A 17,370-nucleotide genomic window follows, 5' to 3' on the forward strand; every position below is an offset into this window, starting at 1 on the left:
TGAAATTCAAGAAAGGCAATAAAATAATTTCTTCCACCCACTTTAGTAATTAACTCTCGGCTCTTTCTCAAGAAATGGCCCCTAACCCTGCTTTGCCTTTTCCTCAATCTGTTATGCAGTTCTAATATGTGGCTCAAAAAAGTACACTCAAGCCCTGGTCGGTTGGCTCAGTGGTAGAGCGTCGGCCTGGCGTGCAGGAGTCCCGGGTTTGATTCCTGGCCAGGGCACAAAGGAGAAGTGCCCATCTGCTTCTCCACCCCTCCCCCTCTCCTTTCTCTCTGTCTCTCTCTTCCCCTCCTGCAGCCAAGGCTCCATTGGAGCAAAGATGGCCCGGGCGCTGAGGATGGCTCCATGGCCTCTGCCTCAGGCTCTAGAATGGCTCTGGTTGCAACAGAGCAACGCCCCAGATGGGCAGAGCATCGCCCCCTGGTGGGCGAGCCCGGTGGATCCCGGTTGGGCGCATGCGGGAGTTTGTCTGATTGCCTCCCTGTTTCCAACTTCAGAAAAATTCAAAGAAAAAAAATTATAAATACATTTAAAACCCAGTTTGTTTTTCACTTAACCATTCCAAGGATCTTCTTTGCGGGTCTTCTGAAGGCTGTCACATTTCCTTCTCTCCCCACATCCTATTTAGTTTGGCTGAAAGTTCTAGCCAATGTCCCATGGCGAAATGGCATGTCACACTGCTTACTATATATTTCTTCCTTAATCTTGGATCTGAATCTCCGTTTAAGTCATGGTTTCTTCTATTAATAAATGATTCATCAAGTTTTTCAGTTTGACTTGGTAGACATTTCTTTTTGGAAGGTTTTGTTTCCTTTGCTTTTAAATTTCAAGACTGTATTTCAATCCATTTGGTAAAAGGAAAGAGAGCCATGGGCCGGCCTGTCTTTGCATTTCCCTCTTTAATTAAAGGTGTTGTTATTTGGTGAGAAGCTTTCATTTTCATACCTGTCTTTTTCTAAATTTTTATAATGGGTCTCACTCTTTATTAAGCATTTTCTACATACACACACATAGCACAAACTTCAGATTTAAAAGGGGGTCAACAACTTGTTCTTAAAATAAATGTGCCAAACCAACCAAAAATAGTTATTGGGTTTAAGAACTAAATGTAGGCCTTTCTATTTTAAAAGGTTAAAAACAGAACAACCCAAAGCCAAGAAAACCACAGCGTTTTCAGTTTTTCCTTCTTTTTTCTTGGGCACAGAAAACATGTTCCAGCAGATGGGGCTAGAAATCTATATATGATCCTTGTTTTAGGGCATCACACTCTCTGATAGAACACATGTTTAAAAAGGGAAGTTTATTTTTATTCACACTCTATTACTGAAGAACATTAGTGCATTACAGCACTGTTGCCTGCTGTATTCCTAGGGGAGAGATGCAGGTGAACGTTATTAAACACAGATACATTTTACATTACTGCTATCATGTTTTAGCTTTTAAGCTTTTTGCAACCCACGGTGAAAAATCTTTTCATATGCATGTATATGAAATTCATACATGCACACACAATATAACTGACACAAAGCTTCCCCAAACAATATTTACCTGTACCACTTGTAATGCATCCTTACGCTTCCTATTGTTTCATTTAAAAAAATTAGCAACCCACTAAATTTACAACACAGTACACTGTGGTGTTTGAGAACCACCTCTGGGCGTTCCAGCACTCTCTGCTCATGCAGGACTCCATACAGCTCAGTGCTGTGGTTCTTAAGCTCCGGCATTCTACTCCTGAAAGACAGGTCATGCCAAGTACCACTGTCACTGCCGTGATAAATTATGAGCCAGAGGGATGGGGGGGGGGGGTGAATATCTGAGCAGGTTATGATCACTTCCAATGAGCCCGGTTAGAGCTGATTCCGATAGAGGGTGATGAACCTCACTCCTTCAATTCCCAGCATGCTGTGCGGCAGCGGGAAGTGGGCGAGCTCAGGCGCATTCATGGGGAATAAGACAAACCACGCCCGCTTTCTGGTACAATAGAGAGTCCTTCCCTGTCTCAGTCCAAAGGGTCAGAAAGGGCTGTAGCCTCATAAAGGATTCGCCAGCCCCATGATGCCCATGTGGAGATGGGGTGGCCCTGAATTTGGGACAGAAAAAAGGCAGTTTTTGACCCCAGGGACAGAGTCCCTAGTCACATCACAAGGCCGTGTTCACCTATGAAAAGTAAGATCATTAGAAAATAATGTTTCAAATGACATTTCAGGTAACTCTAGCAATGTTTTCAGAAATACGTTTTTCTATGATCTTCCTGTGCTTTTAGAGAGACAACGTATTGTTTTTGCAAAACTTCAACGGAAGCCACATTGTTACATAATCTCTTCTATATGAGGATATACATACCCAGGATATAAATGACTCCTTAAATTTGGTGATGGAGGAAGTTATTTCTTATAAGACATTTTTATGGATTTTTTTCCCCTGTCAGACAAGAAGAAATATGTAATCCAAGAGGATTTCCTCCTTTCTTTAATCATTGGACTTTTCAGAACTAAATGTTCAAATAAATGATTTATTCATACCAGGTACTTAATACGTTTCTCTGTTCATGTCAATTGTGTGCTTTATTGCAAATGTAATGCTTTTATTACCTCATTTGAAACTGTATTATATTTTGAAAATCTACTTCAAATCCTTTCCTGAAAGCATAAAAAAAATCCTAAAGAAAAATATCCAAGTCTAAGGATAGCTCAGAGCAGTGATCTTCAACCTTTGTCATCTCACATCACACATAAACTAATTAAATTCTGTGGCACACCAAAAAAAAAAAAATTCTTTGCCGATTTGGCAAAAAAAAAAAAAAAGGATAAGTATAATTTTGATTCAGATTTGTTGTGTTGGCTGTTGTCTTTTTTTTCATTTGCGGTCAGTGCCTCTGACCAGTCAGGGACTGCGTGTTTTAAATATTCCTGTGGCACACCAACTGAAAATCATGGGCCCAGAGAAAGAATGGCTCATTGATAGTTCACAAGTGACAACTCTAAAAAAAGTGACATCTTTGCCCTTGTCAGCATCTTCATAAGAAACCTGATTATGCTCTGCTATAGGTGTAACAAAAGAAAAAAGGGAGTTGATCTTCCTCTTTTTGTATCTGCTATGAATTCAGGTTTTTACACTTAATTTCATCTCAGTCACTCAGACACTGAATTTCCCAGACTATCACAAAGCTGAACAATATAATAAAAAAATCAGGACACAAGAAAAAGAAATGGTGAGAGCAGTACACACGAACTCCTCCATCCTTTAGATACTGGAATCAGAGAAACCATACAAGGAATTAAACAAAACTAGAATCCAAAATAAAAATCATTAATCGATGTCTAACTTTATATAACCTGAGGATTAGTAATGATGGTTTGTACATCTTTTTTCTCTCTCTTTTTTATTTAGATGAGAGGCTGGGAGATAGTGAGGCAGACTCCCACATATGCCCCACCTGGATCCACCAAGCAAGCCCACTAGGGGGCATTCCTGTTTTTCAGCAACAGAGCTCTTAGCACCTGAGGTGGAGGCCATGGAGCCATCATCAGTGCTGTGGGAGGGGTACTCACTCCAGTCAAGCCATGGAGGGGAAGAGAGAGAGAGAGAGAGAGAGAGAGAGAGAGAGAGAGAGAAACGAGAAGGGGAGAGGTAGAGAAGCAGATGGGCGCTTCTCCTGTGTGCCCTGACTGGGAATCCAACCCAGGACTTCCACATGCCAGGCCAACACTGTACCACTGAGCCAACTGGCTAGGCCCTTTCTTTTTTTAATGAGTGTTTATGACAGGACCTTTCCTAGAATGAATTTCATAGTAGTCTTCTCTTTTAAACTCTTCTTAGGCCAATAACTAATCTTCATATGTGTGTGTGTGTGTGTGTGTGTGTGTGTGTGTGTGTGTGTATCTTTTAAAGATTTTACAGTGGTACCTTGAGATACAAATTTAATTTGTTCTGTAACCGAGCTTGTAAGTCAGTCAACTTGTTTATCAAACTGCCGATACTGGACCCGTGCGCCAACTAGCGGCAGCTTCCCAAATCGTGACTCGTATCTCGGAATTTCACTTGGATCTTGAACAAAAATATGGACCGAGTTGCAGCTTATATCTTAAAAAATTCGTGTGTTGGTCTGTTCATATCTCAAGGTACCACTGTACTTATTGATTTTGGGGGGGAGAGAGAAAACCAAAAGGCAGGGGAGGAGCAGGAAGCATTAACTCATAATAGTTGCTCCTGATATGTGCCTTGACAGGGCAAGTCCTGGGTTTTGAACCAGTGACCTCAGATCTCCAGGGTGACACTCTACCCACTGCGTCACTACAGGCAGGCCGTAAACTATATTTTAACATTTAATTGCTGTATTTTGTCTTTACACATATCACTAAATTCTTTTTCTAAACATTTATTTATTTTAGCAAGAAAGGAAGGGAGAGAGAGAAGAAGGGAGAGGAAAGGGAGGGAGAGAGAGGGAGAGAGAGGGACAGAGGTGGGGAGAGACAGAGACACAGTCAGTCAGACAGACAGACAGGAACACTGATCTGTTCCCCTGACTGGGGATTGAACTGGCAACCTCTGTACTTCCAGATGATGCTCTAATCCAGGGGTCTTAAACTCGCGGCCCCCGGGCCGCATGCGGCCCGCCCACCAATTTTGTGCGGCCCGCAGACTAATCCACGAAGTTTGATTAGTCTGTGGGCCGCACAAAATTGGTGGGCGGGCCGCACGGCCGCGAGTTTGAGACCCCTGCTCTAATCAAACGAGCTATCTGGTCAGGGCACGTATCACTAATTCTTAAAGTTTAGTTTTTGACTCCTTTTGGATATAACAAGTTTTACTATTTGGCTTCAAATATCCTGATGAAAAAATCACTGAGCTGGGTGCTAACTCTCTTGAGCTCACAGTAGCTGTGTGCGGTCTAGGCCAGGTTAGAGAGCGAACGGGGATTATGGAACAAGTGCCCCCGGGACACGTTTTACCTCGTCCACAGACAGAACTGGGAGGGTGGTCCTGGATGGCTGCCTGGTCCTCGATGCTTTCAGTGGTCTCTTGATCTGTGGAAAGTCTTGTTTAGGAATAAGTGTTTCTGTTGACGTAGATGAGTAATGCCTCCCTAATATTTTTATAAACCACTTAGGCCCTAATAGATTCGGTTTGTGAATCACTTTCCGCTGAGTATCCAAAGACTTCCTGGTTGGAAGGTGTGCTTGTTCATCTTGGCAACGCGCGGTGTTTAATGCAGAGAATATGCTTGTATTTGACATGTTCTGGTTCATTTCCAGAATCTGGGACTTATTCAAACCACCAGCTGCGGTATCAGGAAAGAACAAATCCAAGTTTTGACTTCTTGACAGGGTGCTGCGTGTTGTACTCTCAAATTGCTTAAGTGGTTTTCCTGTTCGATGAATAAGTCTTTGGCACTGACGTGCTTTTGATAAAATACAGTGAGATCCGGCCAGGGCACGGAGAAGTCTGGCTGACATGGCCACATCCCAAGCTAAATGAAAACAAAAATTCAGAGCTCAAGTTAAACAAAAAGTTTCAAAAGACACATAATATTTTCCTAGGTAATAGGAATATTTCTGTAAAAATATTTGCAAAACTGATACATCTTAACCTAAGTCTGAAAACAACACAAATCGCCAAGGTTAAAAAATAAATACAAGTATTTCCACCACTTTTCCTTTAGTCAACCTTTGGCTTTCTTTCTGGAAGATTACGCGATTATAAAGCTACTGACATGACAAGGACCTTAAAAAGGAAACAGAGCGATGAGAACTCTTCCTTTATTTCACCAGCACTACTTAAAAAGAAATCTGTACGTATAAATTCCTTTATTCAAAATGCATTCAGCCTTTCCAATGAGGTAACAATGAGCTAGGGTCAGGTATCTGACATGAAAGAACAGGGTCCTCCTGCCACTGTGACGCCAACAGTCACCTGGGGCAGGCAGGAATTTCAACTGTTCATTGTAACTCGGTCCTAGACCCATAGAAAGGCACCGAGGAAAAATGGGACAAGGAGCTTGCCCAATTCTACAGAGAGAGCCGGGCAGACCGAAGCTGCTACTTAAAGAGGAAGGTGCTTTTCAGGTTGGGGGGCGTGGCAGGAGGGTACCGGACGGCAGACAGAGACATGTGACACACAGACACACACACACACACACACACACACGCACACACACGCACACACGCACACAAGGCAAGGAAAATGCACTGTGCATATAAGTATTTCCTTCCTTATTTATAGCAGAAAATATTTATCCTTTAAAAGTAAATCAGTAGTAAGCAATTAATTCTTAAAAACAATAACACATTCGGTGCTGGAGATTACAGGTATGAGTCAATGATCTCAGAATTCCTAGTCCAGCTGGGGAAACAAATGACTGTGATAAGCACTGAAACGGGGGTAGGTGCAAATCGCTGCTGGACCCAGGGAAGGGAGAGTCTGGGGCAGGGGTCGGGAACCTACGGCTCACGAGCCAGATGTGGCTCTTTTGATGGCTGCATCTGGCTCGCAGACAAATCTTTAATAAAAATAATAATGTTAAAAATATAAAACATTCTCATGTATTACAATCCATTCATTTCCTACCGTTCATGTTCATGGTTGCGGGTGGCTGGAGCCAATCACAGCTGTCCTCAGGGACAACAAGTTTTTACTGGATAATGCGTAAGGTACACAGGTGGTTGTATGGCTCTCAAGGAATTACATTTTAAAATATGTAGCGTTCATGGCTCTCTCAGCCAAAAAGGTTCCCGACCCCTGGTGTGGGGGGAGGGGTGGGCAGGACAGACTCAGAGGTGACATTTGAACTGGGTCTCAAAAGGGCAGAGGGAATCAGCAAATCAAACACGCCCTGGTACAGAGTTTTGTTTACCCGACAAACATGCAATTTCCCGAGAGGTAGGAGTAAGTTGCCTAAGAGATCCAGACTGAAAAGGAGCTAGTGGCCAGATCACACTGATCCGGGAGAGTTTATGTAGGTGTGTGTGTGGGGGGGGGGGGGGGCAGAGCTTTCTGATGTGAGATTGACGCAGTCGAATGCATGTCTAGGAAACAATGTTGAAGAGGGGTGGAGAGAGACCAAGACATCCCTCACTGAGAACGTTTCAGCCACCAGGTGCTCTGATTCACTTCACAATAATCCTAGAAGGCATTTTACAGGTCAGGAAACTGAGGCTTACAGAGGCTAACTGATCACAGTCAGCAAGTTGCAGAGACGTAATTAAAACTCAGGCTTTTCTGGGTCCCAACACGACACTTGTAACCACAGCACTGTACCACCTCCCTTTAGAAGGACAAGGATAAGTCACAGTGATATTCAGGAGACAGAACCTGCTGCTTTCAAAATACTCTGAAAAGTTGGAATGTCGTGTTTCAGTTCTGGTCCAATGAGCTATTACAGTACACCTTTAATTAGTACTGTTCCCTGCCAGCTGAACCAGTGGATTTAGAAGAATTATAAAACAATTTTAGAAATCTGTGTACACAGACCTGGATTCTTCCATTCTCTTCTAGGAAATTCTAGCCTCCAGACTTCTAACCCTGCTTTCATACAGAGGCGACGTAAACCACCAGGACAAAGGAAGTAAGAGCTACAGAACAAATGAGAAGTGTGTTTTCTATCTCTGATGAAAAAGACAGAGGTGTGGCATTTAAGGTGCCCAGCACACAAAGATACTCAGGTTTTGTTCAAAACTGGAACACGTCTCAGGCTCGTGTGCTCTGCGCTGTACAACTGCCAGTGGGCGCAAGTGGCTGCTGAGTACTTGAAATGTGACTCAATAAAACAGAAACAGTATTTTCTTGTATACTGTATTTTATACAGGGTGGGGGCAAAGGTGGTTTTATAGTTGTATGTCAAAGATTTTACTCTTATTTATTAATTATTGTATTATTTTCTAGACAAAGAAATGTAAACCTAGTTTTGCCTCATCCTGTACTTAATACAAAAGTACAATATCTCAATAATTTTTATATTATTATTGAAATAATAATTTTAGATGTACTGAGATACATAACGTAAATTGAAGTTAATTCAATCCACTTATTTTTACTTCTAAAGCATCTAGAAGACATGTTCCCTATGTGGCTTGTGTTACACTTCTATTGGATTGTGATGCTCTAGACCTTATCATTATCAATACTTGCAACCTCATAATTCTTTTTTTTTTTTTTTGTATTTTTCTGAAGCTGGAAACGATGAGAGACAGTCAGACAGACTCCCGAATGCACCCGACCGGGATCCATCCGGCACGCCCACCAGGGGCAACGCTGCCCACCAGGGGGCGATGCTCTGCCCCTCCGGGGCGTCGCTCTGCCGTGACCAGAGCCACTCTAGCGCCTGGGACAGAGGCCAAGGAGCCATCCCCAGCGCCCGGGCCATCTTTGCTCCAATGGAGCCTTGGCTGCGGGAGGGGAAGAGAGAAACAGAGAGGAAAGGGGGGGGGGGTGGAGAAGCAAATGGGCGCTTCTCCTATGTGCCCTGGCCGGGAATCGAACCTGGGTCCCCCGCACGCCAGGCTGATGCTCTACCGCTGAGCCAACCGGCTAGGGCCACAACCTCATATTCTCAATTTCAAGCATCCGACTCTCCAAATACCACCTCCGAGCTTTCAAGTTCACTTCCTCTATTACCTGGTTCGAGCAATTCTTTAACCCCAAAGGACCTACGATTCAACGATCCAAGCACATTTTCACCGTCCCTCGCTCCCCACGGGTCTTTCCCCACACACAGTTTGTATTTCATGGTCTACCCTTAGAACCTCTCTCCTCCTCACACCTCAAATCCCTTGTACCCTTCTCTCTGCCACATACCCAAATGACAAAACTTCAATCTGAATTAAATATAATTCACCTAATTGGTGCCTGGACTCCTGCAGCTGGTCACAGCTGGAGACAACTGGACAACCAACCAACCAACCAACCAACCAACCAACCAACGGTGCCACCTGGTCTCAGGTTAAATCCATGACTACTCACTTCAGGGGGGCCTTTCATGCTATTCAACAACCTTAAATGTGTGTCCCTACCATAGTCTACTCTCCACTTTCTCCTCACACCTTCAAGGGATCCTCTTCCTTTTTCACCCTCAATAATAATCTCGTGCCCTCTTTCGTTGTCAAAACAGAAGTTCCACCAGCTCTCTGCCATCAGCTGACCGCCTGCCTATCACTTCTGTGCCCAAGGACTTTGCCTTCCCTTCTGCTGCTCCACCAGAGCCAGGCACTCCTTCTGCATGCTGATTCTCCTCCATTCCTGCCTAGGAAAGAAAGATTAAGCTCTCCTCCCCTTTCTTCCATGCCATTTATTTTCTTCCTCCTTATTGACACATTCCTATTAGCATACAACCAAGCTTTACTTTCTTCTTTCTCTTACAGAAACTCTGCCTTGACTCCTTCCCTTCCATACACCACACCTTTTCTCTGCGCTCCCTCCATTTTAGAGGAGTCTTATTTGCTGTCTCTAATCCCCTATCTCCGATTTTTCTCAAACGCATCCCTATCACACTTTCATCCCTACCTCTTTCCCAAAAGTCACCTGTGAAAGCCACCAATAACTGCCACATTTCTAAGTCCGACGGTCACTTCTCACTCTTCCCTTTACCTGACTCCACTCAGTCACTCTCACCCTTCCCTTTACCTGACCCCACTCTCAGTCACTCTCACTCTTCCCTTTACCTGACTCCACTCAGTCACTCTCACTCTCCCATTTACCTGACTTCACTCTCAGTCACTCTCACTCTTCCCTTTACCTGACCCCACACTCAGTCACTCTCACTCTTCCCTTTACCTGACTCCACTCTCAGTCACTCTCACTCTTCCCTTTACCTGACCCCACTCTCAGTCACTCTCACTCTCCCCTTTACCTGACTCCACTCTCAGTCACTCTCACTCTCCCCTTTACCTGACTCCATTCTCAGTCACTCTCACTCTTCCTTTTACCTGACCCCACTCTCAGTCACTCTCACTCTTCCCTTTACCTGACTCCACTCTCAGTCACTCTCACTCTCCCCTTTACCTGACTCCACTCTCAGTCACTCTCACTCTCCACTTTACCTGACCCCACTCTCAGTCACTCTCACTCTTCCCTTTACCTGACTCCACTCTCAGTCACTCTCACCCTTCCCTTTACCTGACTCCACTCTCAGTCACTCTCACCCTTCCCTTTACCTGACCCCACTCTCAGTCACTCTCACTCTATCCCTTTACCTGACTCCACTCTCAGTCACTCTCACTCTAACCTTTACCTGACTCCACTCTCAGTCACTCTCACTCTCCCCTTTACCTGACTCCACTCTCAGTCAGTCTCACTCTCCCCTTTACCTGACTCCACTCTCAGTCACTCTCACTCTTCCCTTTACCTGACCCCACTCAGTCACTCTCACTCTCCCCTTTACCTGACCCCACTCTCAGTCACTCTCACTCTTCCCTCTACCTGACTCCACTCTCAGTCACTCTCACTCTTCCCTTTACCTGACTCCACTCTCAGCCACTCTCACTCTTCCCTTTACCTGACCCCACTCTCAGTCACTCTCACCCTTCCCTTTACCTGACTCCACTCTCAGTCACTCTCACCCTTCCCTTTACCTGACCCCACTCTCAGTCACTCTCACTCTTCCCTTTACCTGACTCCACTCTCAGTCACTCTCACTCTCCCCTTTACCTGACCCCACTCTCAGTCACTCTCACTCTTCCCTCTACCTGACTCCACTCTCAGTCACTCTCACCCTTCCCTTTACCTGACTCCACTCTCAGTCACTCTCACCCTTCCCTTTACCTGACCCCACTCTCAGTCACTCTCACTCTCCCCTTTACCTGACTCCCCACTCAGTCACTCTCACTCTTCCCTTTACCTGACTCCACTCTCAGTCACTCTCCTCTCCCCTTTACCTGACCTCACTCTCAGCCACTCTCACTCTTCCCGTTACCTGACTCCACTCTCAGTCACTCTCACTCTTCCCTTTACCTGACTCCACTCTCAGTCACTCTCACTCTTCCCTTTACCTGACCCCACTCTCAGTCACTCTCACTCTTCCCTTTACCTGACTCCACTCTCAGCAACTCTCAATCTTCCCTTTACCTGACTCCACTCTCAGTCACTCTCACTCTTCCCTTTACCTGACTCCACTCTCAGTCACTCTCACTCTTCCCTTTACCTGACTTCACTCTCAGTCACTCTCACTCTTCCCTTTACCTGACCCCACTCTCAGTCACTCTCACCCTTCCCTTTACCTGACCCCACTCTCAGTCACTCTCACTCTCCCCTTTACCTGACTCCACTCTCAGTCACTCTCACTCTCCCCTTTACCTGACTCCACTCTCAGTCACTCTCACTCTTCCCTTTACCTGACCCCACTCTCAGTCACTCTCACTCTTCCCTCTACCTGACTCCACTCTCAGTCACTCTCACTCTTCCCTTTACCTGACCCCACTCTCAGTCACTCTCACTCTTCCCTCTACCTGACTCCACTCTCAGTCACTCTCACTCTTCCCTTTACCTGACTCCACTCTCAGTCACTCTCACTCTTCCCTTTACCTGACTCCACTCTCAGTCAGTCTCACCCTTCCCTCTACCTGACTCCACTCTCAGTCACTCTCACCCTCCCCTTTACCTGACCCCACTCTCAGTCACTCTCACTCTCCCCTTTACCTGACCCCACTCTCAGTCACTCTCACTCTCCCCTCTACCTGACTCCACTCTCAGTCACTCTCACTCTTCCCTTTACCTGACCCCACTCTCAGTCACTCTCACTCTTCCCTCTACCTGACTCCACTCTCAGTCACTCTCACTCTCCCCTTTACCTGACTCCACTCTCAGTCACTGTCACTCTCCCCTCTACCTGACTCCACTCTCAGTCACTCTCACTCTTCCCTTTACCTGACTCCACTCTCAGTCAGTCTCACCCTTCCCTCTACCTGACTCCACTCTCAGTCACTCTCACTCTTCCCTTTACCTGACTCCACTCTCAGTCACTCTCACTCTTCCCTTTACCTGACTCCACTCTCAGTCACTCTCACCCTCCCCTTTACCTGACCCCACTCTCAGTCACTCTCACTCTTCCCTTTACCTGACTCCACTCTCAGTCACTCTCACTCTTCCCTTTACCTGACTCCACTCTCAGTCACTCTCACCCTCCCCTTTACCTGACCCCACTCTCAGTCACTCTCACTCTTCCCTTTACCTGACTCCACTCTCAGTCACTCTCACTCTTCCCTTTACCTGACTCCACTCTCAGTCACTCTCACTCTTCCCTTTACCTGACTCCACTCTCAGTCACTCTCACTCTTCCCTTTACCTGACTCCACTCTCAGTCACTCTCACTCTTCCCTTTACCTGACTCCACTCTCAGTCAGTCTCACCCTTCCCTCTACCTGACCCCACTCTCAGTCACTCTCACTCTTCCCTTTACCTGACTCCACTCTCAGTCACTCTCACTCTCCCCTTTACCTGACTCCACTCTCAGTCACTCTCACTCTTCCCTCTACCTGACTCCACTCTGTCACTCTCACCCTTCCCTTTACCTGACTCCACTCTCAGTCACTCTCACTCTTCCCTCTACCTGACTCCACTCTGTCACTCTCACTCTTCCCTTTACCTGACTCCACTCTCAGTCACTCTCACTCTTCCCTTTACCTGACCCCACTCTCAGTCACTCTCACTCTTCCCTCTACCTGACTCCACTCTGTCACTCTCACCCTTCCCTTTACCTGACTCCACTCTCAGTCACTCTCACTCTTCCCTCTACCTGACTCCACTCTGTCACTCTCACCCTTCCCTTTACCTGACCCCACTCTCAGTCAATCTCACTCTTCCCTCTACCTGACTCCACTCTGTCACTCTCACTCTCCCCTTTACCTGACTCCACTCTGTCACTCTCACTCTTCCCTTTACCTGACTCCACTCTGTCACTCTCACCCTTCCCTTTACCTGACTCCACTCTGTCACTCTCACTCTTCCCTCTACCTGACTCCACTCTCAGTCACTCTCACTCTTCCCTCTACCTGACTGCACTCTCAGTCACTCTCACTCTTCCCTTTACCTGACTCCATTCTCAGCCACTCTCACTCTTCCCTTTACCTGACCCCACTCTCAGTCACTCTCACTCTTCCCTTTACCTGACTCCACTCTCAGCCACTCTCACTCTTCCCTTTACCTGACTCCATTCTCAGCCACTCTCACTCTTCCCTCTACCTGACTCCACTCTCAGTCACTCTCACTCTTCCCTCTACCTGACTCCACTCTCAGTCTCACCCTTCCCTCTACCTGACTCCACTCTCAGTCACTCTCACTCTTCCCTTTACCTGACTCCACTCTCAGTCACTCTCACTCTTCCCTTTACCTGACTCCACTCTCAGTCACTCTCACTCTTCCCTTTACCTGACTCCACTCTCAGTCACTCTCATTCTTCCCTTTCCTGACTCCACTCTCAGTCACTCTCACTCTTCCCTTTACCTGACCCCACTCTCAGTCACTCTCACTCTTCCCTCTACCTGACTCCACTCTCAGTCACTCTCACTCTTCCCTCTACCTGACTCCACTCTCAGTCTCACCCTTCCCTCTACCTGACTCCACTCTCAGTCACTCTCACTCTTCCCTTTACCTGACTCCACTCTCAGTCACTCTCACTCTTCCCTTTACCTGACTCCACTCTCAGTCACTCTCACTCTTCCCTTTACCTGACTCCACTCTCAGTCACTCTCATTCTTCCCTTTCCTGACTCCACTCTCAGTCACTCTCACTCTTCCCTTTACCTGACCCCACTCTCAGTCACTCTCACTCTTTCCTTTACCTGACTCCACTCTCAGTCACTCTCACTCTCCCCTTTACCTGACCCCACTCTCAGTCACTCTCACTCTCCCCTTTACCTGACTCCACTCTCAGTCACTCTCACTCTTCCCTTTACCTGACTCCACTCTGTCACTCTCACTCTTCCCTTTACCTGACTCCACTCTGTCACTCTCACTCTTCCCTTTACCTGACTCCACTCTCAGTCACTCTCACTCTCCCCTTTACCTGACTCCACTCTCAGTCACTCACACTCTCCCCTTTACCTGACTCCACTCTCAGTCACTCTCACTCTTCCCTTTACCTGACTCCACTCTTAGTCACTCTCACTCTTTCCTTTACCTGACTCCACTCTCAGTCAGTCTCACTCTCCCCTTTACCTGACTCCACTCTCAGTCACTCTCACCCTTCCCTTTACCTGACTCCACTCTCAGTCACTCTCACTCTTCCCTTTACCTGACTCCACTCTCAGTCACTCTCACCCTTCCCTTTACCTGACTCCACTCTGTCACTCTCACCCTTCCCTTTACCTGACTCCACTCTCAGTCACTCTCACTCTTCCCTTTACCTGACCCCACTCTCAGTCACTCTCACCCTTCCCTTTACCTGACTCCACTCTCAGTCACTCTCACTCTTCCCTTTACCTGACTCCACTCTCAGTCACTCTCACCCTTCCCTTTACCTGACTCCACTCTGTCACTCTCACCCTTCCCTTTACCTGACTCCACTCTCAGTCACTCTCACTCTTCCCTTTACCTGACCCCACTCAGTCACTCTCACTCTTCCCTTTACCTGACTCCACTCTCAGTCACTCTCACTCTCCCCTTTACCTGACTCCACTCTCAGTCACTCTCACTCTCCCCTTTACCTGACTCCACTCTCAGTCACTCTCACTCTTCCCTTTACCTGACTCCACTCTCAGTCACTCTCACTCTTCCCTTTCCTGACTCCACTCTCAGTCACTCTCACTCTCCCCTTTACCTGACTCCACTCTCAGTCACTCTCACTCTTCCCTTTACCTGACTCCACTCTTAGTCACTCTCACTCTTTCCTTTACCTGACTCCACTCTCAGTCACTCTCACTCTCCCCTTTACCTGACTCCACTCTCAGTCACTCTCACTCTCCCCTTTACCTGACTCCACTCTCAGTCACTCTCACTCTTCCCTTTCCTGACTCCACTCTCAGTCACTCTCACTCTCCCCTTTACCTGACTCCACTCTCAGTCACTCTCACTCTTCCCTTTACCTGACTCCACTCTTAGTCACTCTCACTCTTTCCTTTACCTGACTCCACTCTCAGTCACTCTCACTCTCCCCTTTACCTGACTCCACTCTCAGTCACTCTCCCTCTCCCCTTTACCTGACCCCACTCTCAGTCACTATCACTCTTCCCTCTACCTGACTCCACTCTCAGTCACTCTCACCCTCCCCTTTACCTGACCCCACTCTCAGTCACTCTCACTCTTCCCTTTACCTGACTCCACTCTCAGTCACTCTCACTCTTCCCTTTACCTGACCCCACTCTCAGTCACTCTCACTCTTCCCTCTACCTGACTCCACTCTCAGTCACTCTCACTCTTCCCTCTACCTGACTCCACTCTCAGTCACTCTCACTCTTCCCTCTACCTGACTCCACTCTCAGTCCCTCTCACTCTTCCCTTTACCTGACCCCACTCTCAGTCACTGTCACTCTTCCCTCTACCTGACTCCACTCTCCCGGAAGCACCTCTTCCCTTGGCTTCTAGGAGACCACACTGGGTTGAACATTGGGTCTCTTTTGCTGATTTCTCAACCCCTCAAAAATGGAATGAACCAAGGCTTATTATTTGGGCTACGTCTTTATTCTCTGATCTTGGTAATCTCACCCATCTCATGGTCTTATGTACCATCTTACAGCTTAACGAGTATCAAATATTTATCTTTACTTTCACATAAAAAAGGTAACATGCTCAAAACTCAGCTTGAGATCTTCCTACAAGTTCTATTCTTCCCACAGTCTCCTCCATTCCCGAAATAGCAATCACATCCTTATCTTTCTAAAGCCAAAAACCTGAAGTCCACCCCGACTCCTCCCTTCACTTTCCATACCGAATCTGTCAGCAAACCCCACTAACTTTATTCCAACTAGTTCTTACCACCCACACTGCTACCACCCTGGTCCAAGTTGCTGTCTTTCCCAAAGATCACGGGAATAGCCCCCCTAGCTTATCCACCCTGCTTCTGTTCTTGGCCTCCTATGGGTTCTTCTCAACACAGCAACCAAAGTGATCCTTTGAAAACTTAAGTCAGATCACGTCTTTCCTCTAGTCAATTGGACAAATGGCCTCACAGTTCACTTGAAATAAAAGCAAAGACCTTAAAGTAGCCTGCGTGGCATGTGCTCTCTGGCTCTTTATCTCTAACGTTTCTTACAGCTCATTTCCCTCGTCACTCCAGTCTCTGACCTTAGCATTTACTGCTCCTTATGCTCTTCTCCCAGGTGTCTGTAAGCCTCATTCGACACCTTCGTCAGACGGTGTGGCTCAGCTGTCTCCTACCCTGGGCAAGCGAAGTCTGCCCTAAGCACTGCATTTAAAACGCACAGTCAGCGCCCACTCTCTGTCTTCCTCTCCGTTGTATTTCTCCACTGCATTTAACATTACCTGCATACCTTCTATTTTTAGTTAATTAATAAACAAATGTACCTGAATTCCTAGCATATGGTGGACACTGTCCTACTTGCCAAAAATACAGGGAAATAGACAAAAATCCGTATCTTTTGTACCTTATATCACATTGGTATGATAGACTATAGATATGGTAAGTCAGCAAAATATATGTTAAAGAGTGACAATGCTAGAAGGTAAAACAGAAAAGAGACAGATTTGTTTCTCTTTCCCTTTAAGTTTATGAGGATTGAGATGTGTCTGTGGTACATGATGTGTCTATCTCCTGTGACCGCAGTGCCCAGCACACGATAGGTCTTCAACTCCTGTTTTCTCTGTGAAATATAAAGCAGCTATTCAGTTCCTGGTCACATTTTCTACTAAGAAAACGGTATCAGCTGGGCTACGATTCAATGGCACTAATCTCTGGGAACATACCTTCCAATTCCTTGAACTCAAAATTATTTTACCTTTGCAGTGATCGCCATGCACTGGCTCAAAAAAGCGTTTCGTGTTTGTGGATCGAGTGCTTTTGACTGCCAGCTAAGTGGATCAAAGATCACTGTCACAGGCAGAGGACCATGGTGAAGCCTGCGACGCGACAGATTCACGGCGGGCGGGAGCAAAGGCAGGGAGCACTAATAAACTGCTGGGCAAGGCAGTGCACTAACCTCTCCGCTGGCCGAGAAGAGGGGCGCGCCTCAGAGCAAGCTTCCGCCGCCCGGCTGCAGAGAAGAGAGACTTGCGATGACAGCTTCCCCTCCTCCAAAGCCACCGACTCCTGCACGAGAACTCCCGCACCCAGGGCCCCGCACTGCGCAGGCGCACAGGACTCTGGGCTCAGCGCAGCGCGAGCAGCCTTGTCCACGTGGCTGCCCGACCACGTGACCCGCGCCGCCGCGACCTTTTCCGCTCCCTGATCCTGGAACCTCCCGGTCCCTGCTCGCTTCCG

General features: G+C 46.9%; 1 protein-coding gene across 2 annotated transcripts in view; it reads right to left on the reverse strand.

Annotated features, from left to right (window-relative positions):
- RMND1 (required for meiotic nuclear division 1 homolog) overlaps nucleotides 1–17,284 on the reverse strand; it is a 40,277-nt gene extending 22,993 nt beyond the window's left edge. The window contains exons 1-2 of one of the 2 annotated variants that reach the window (XM_066247966.1): nucleotides 17,090–17,284; nucleotides 4,962–5,479 (exon numbers count right to left, since the gene is read on the reverse strand). In XM_066247966.1, the coding sequence (XP_066104063.1) occupies nucleotides 4,962–5,465 (504 nt within the window). In that variant the 5' untranslated portion in view covers nucleotides 5,466–5,479; nucleotides 17,090–17,284. The remainder of the gene's footprint in view (nucleotides 1–4,961; nucleotides 5,480–17,089) is intronic. The other variant, XM_066247965.1, reaches the window with a different exon arrangement.
- Between the last annotated feature and the right edge of the window lie 86 nt (nucleotides 17,285–17,370).

Source organism: Saccopteryx bilineata, chromosome 12 (assembly GCF_036850765.1).
Source record: "Saccopteryx bilineata isolate mSacBil1 chromosome 12, mSacBil1_pri_phased_curated, whole genome shotgun sequence".
NCBI classification, from domain to species: domain Eukaryota; kingdom Metazoa; phylum Chordata; class Mammalia; order Chiroptera; family Emballonuridae; genus Saccopteryx; species Saccopteryx bilineata.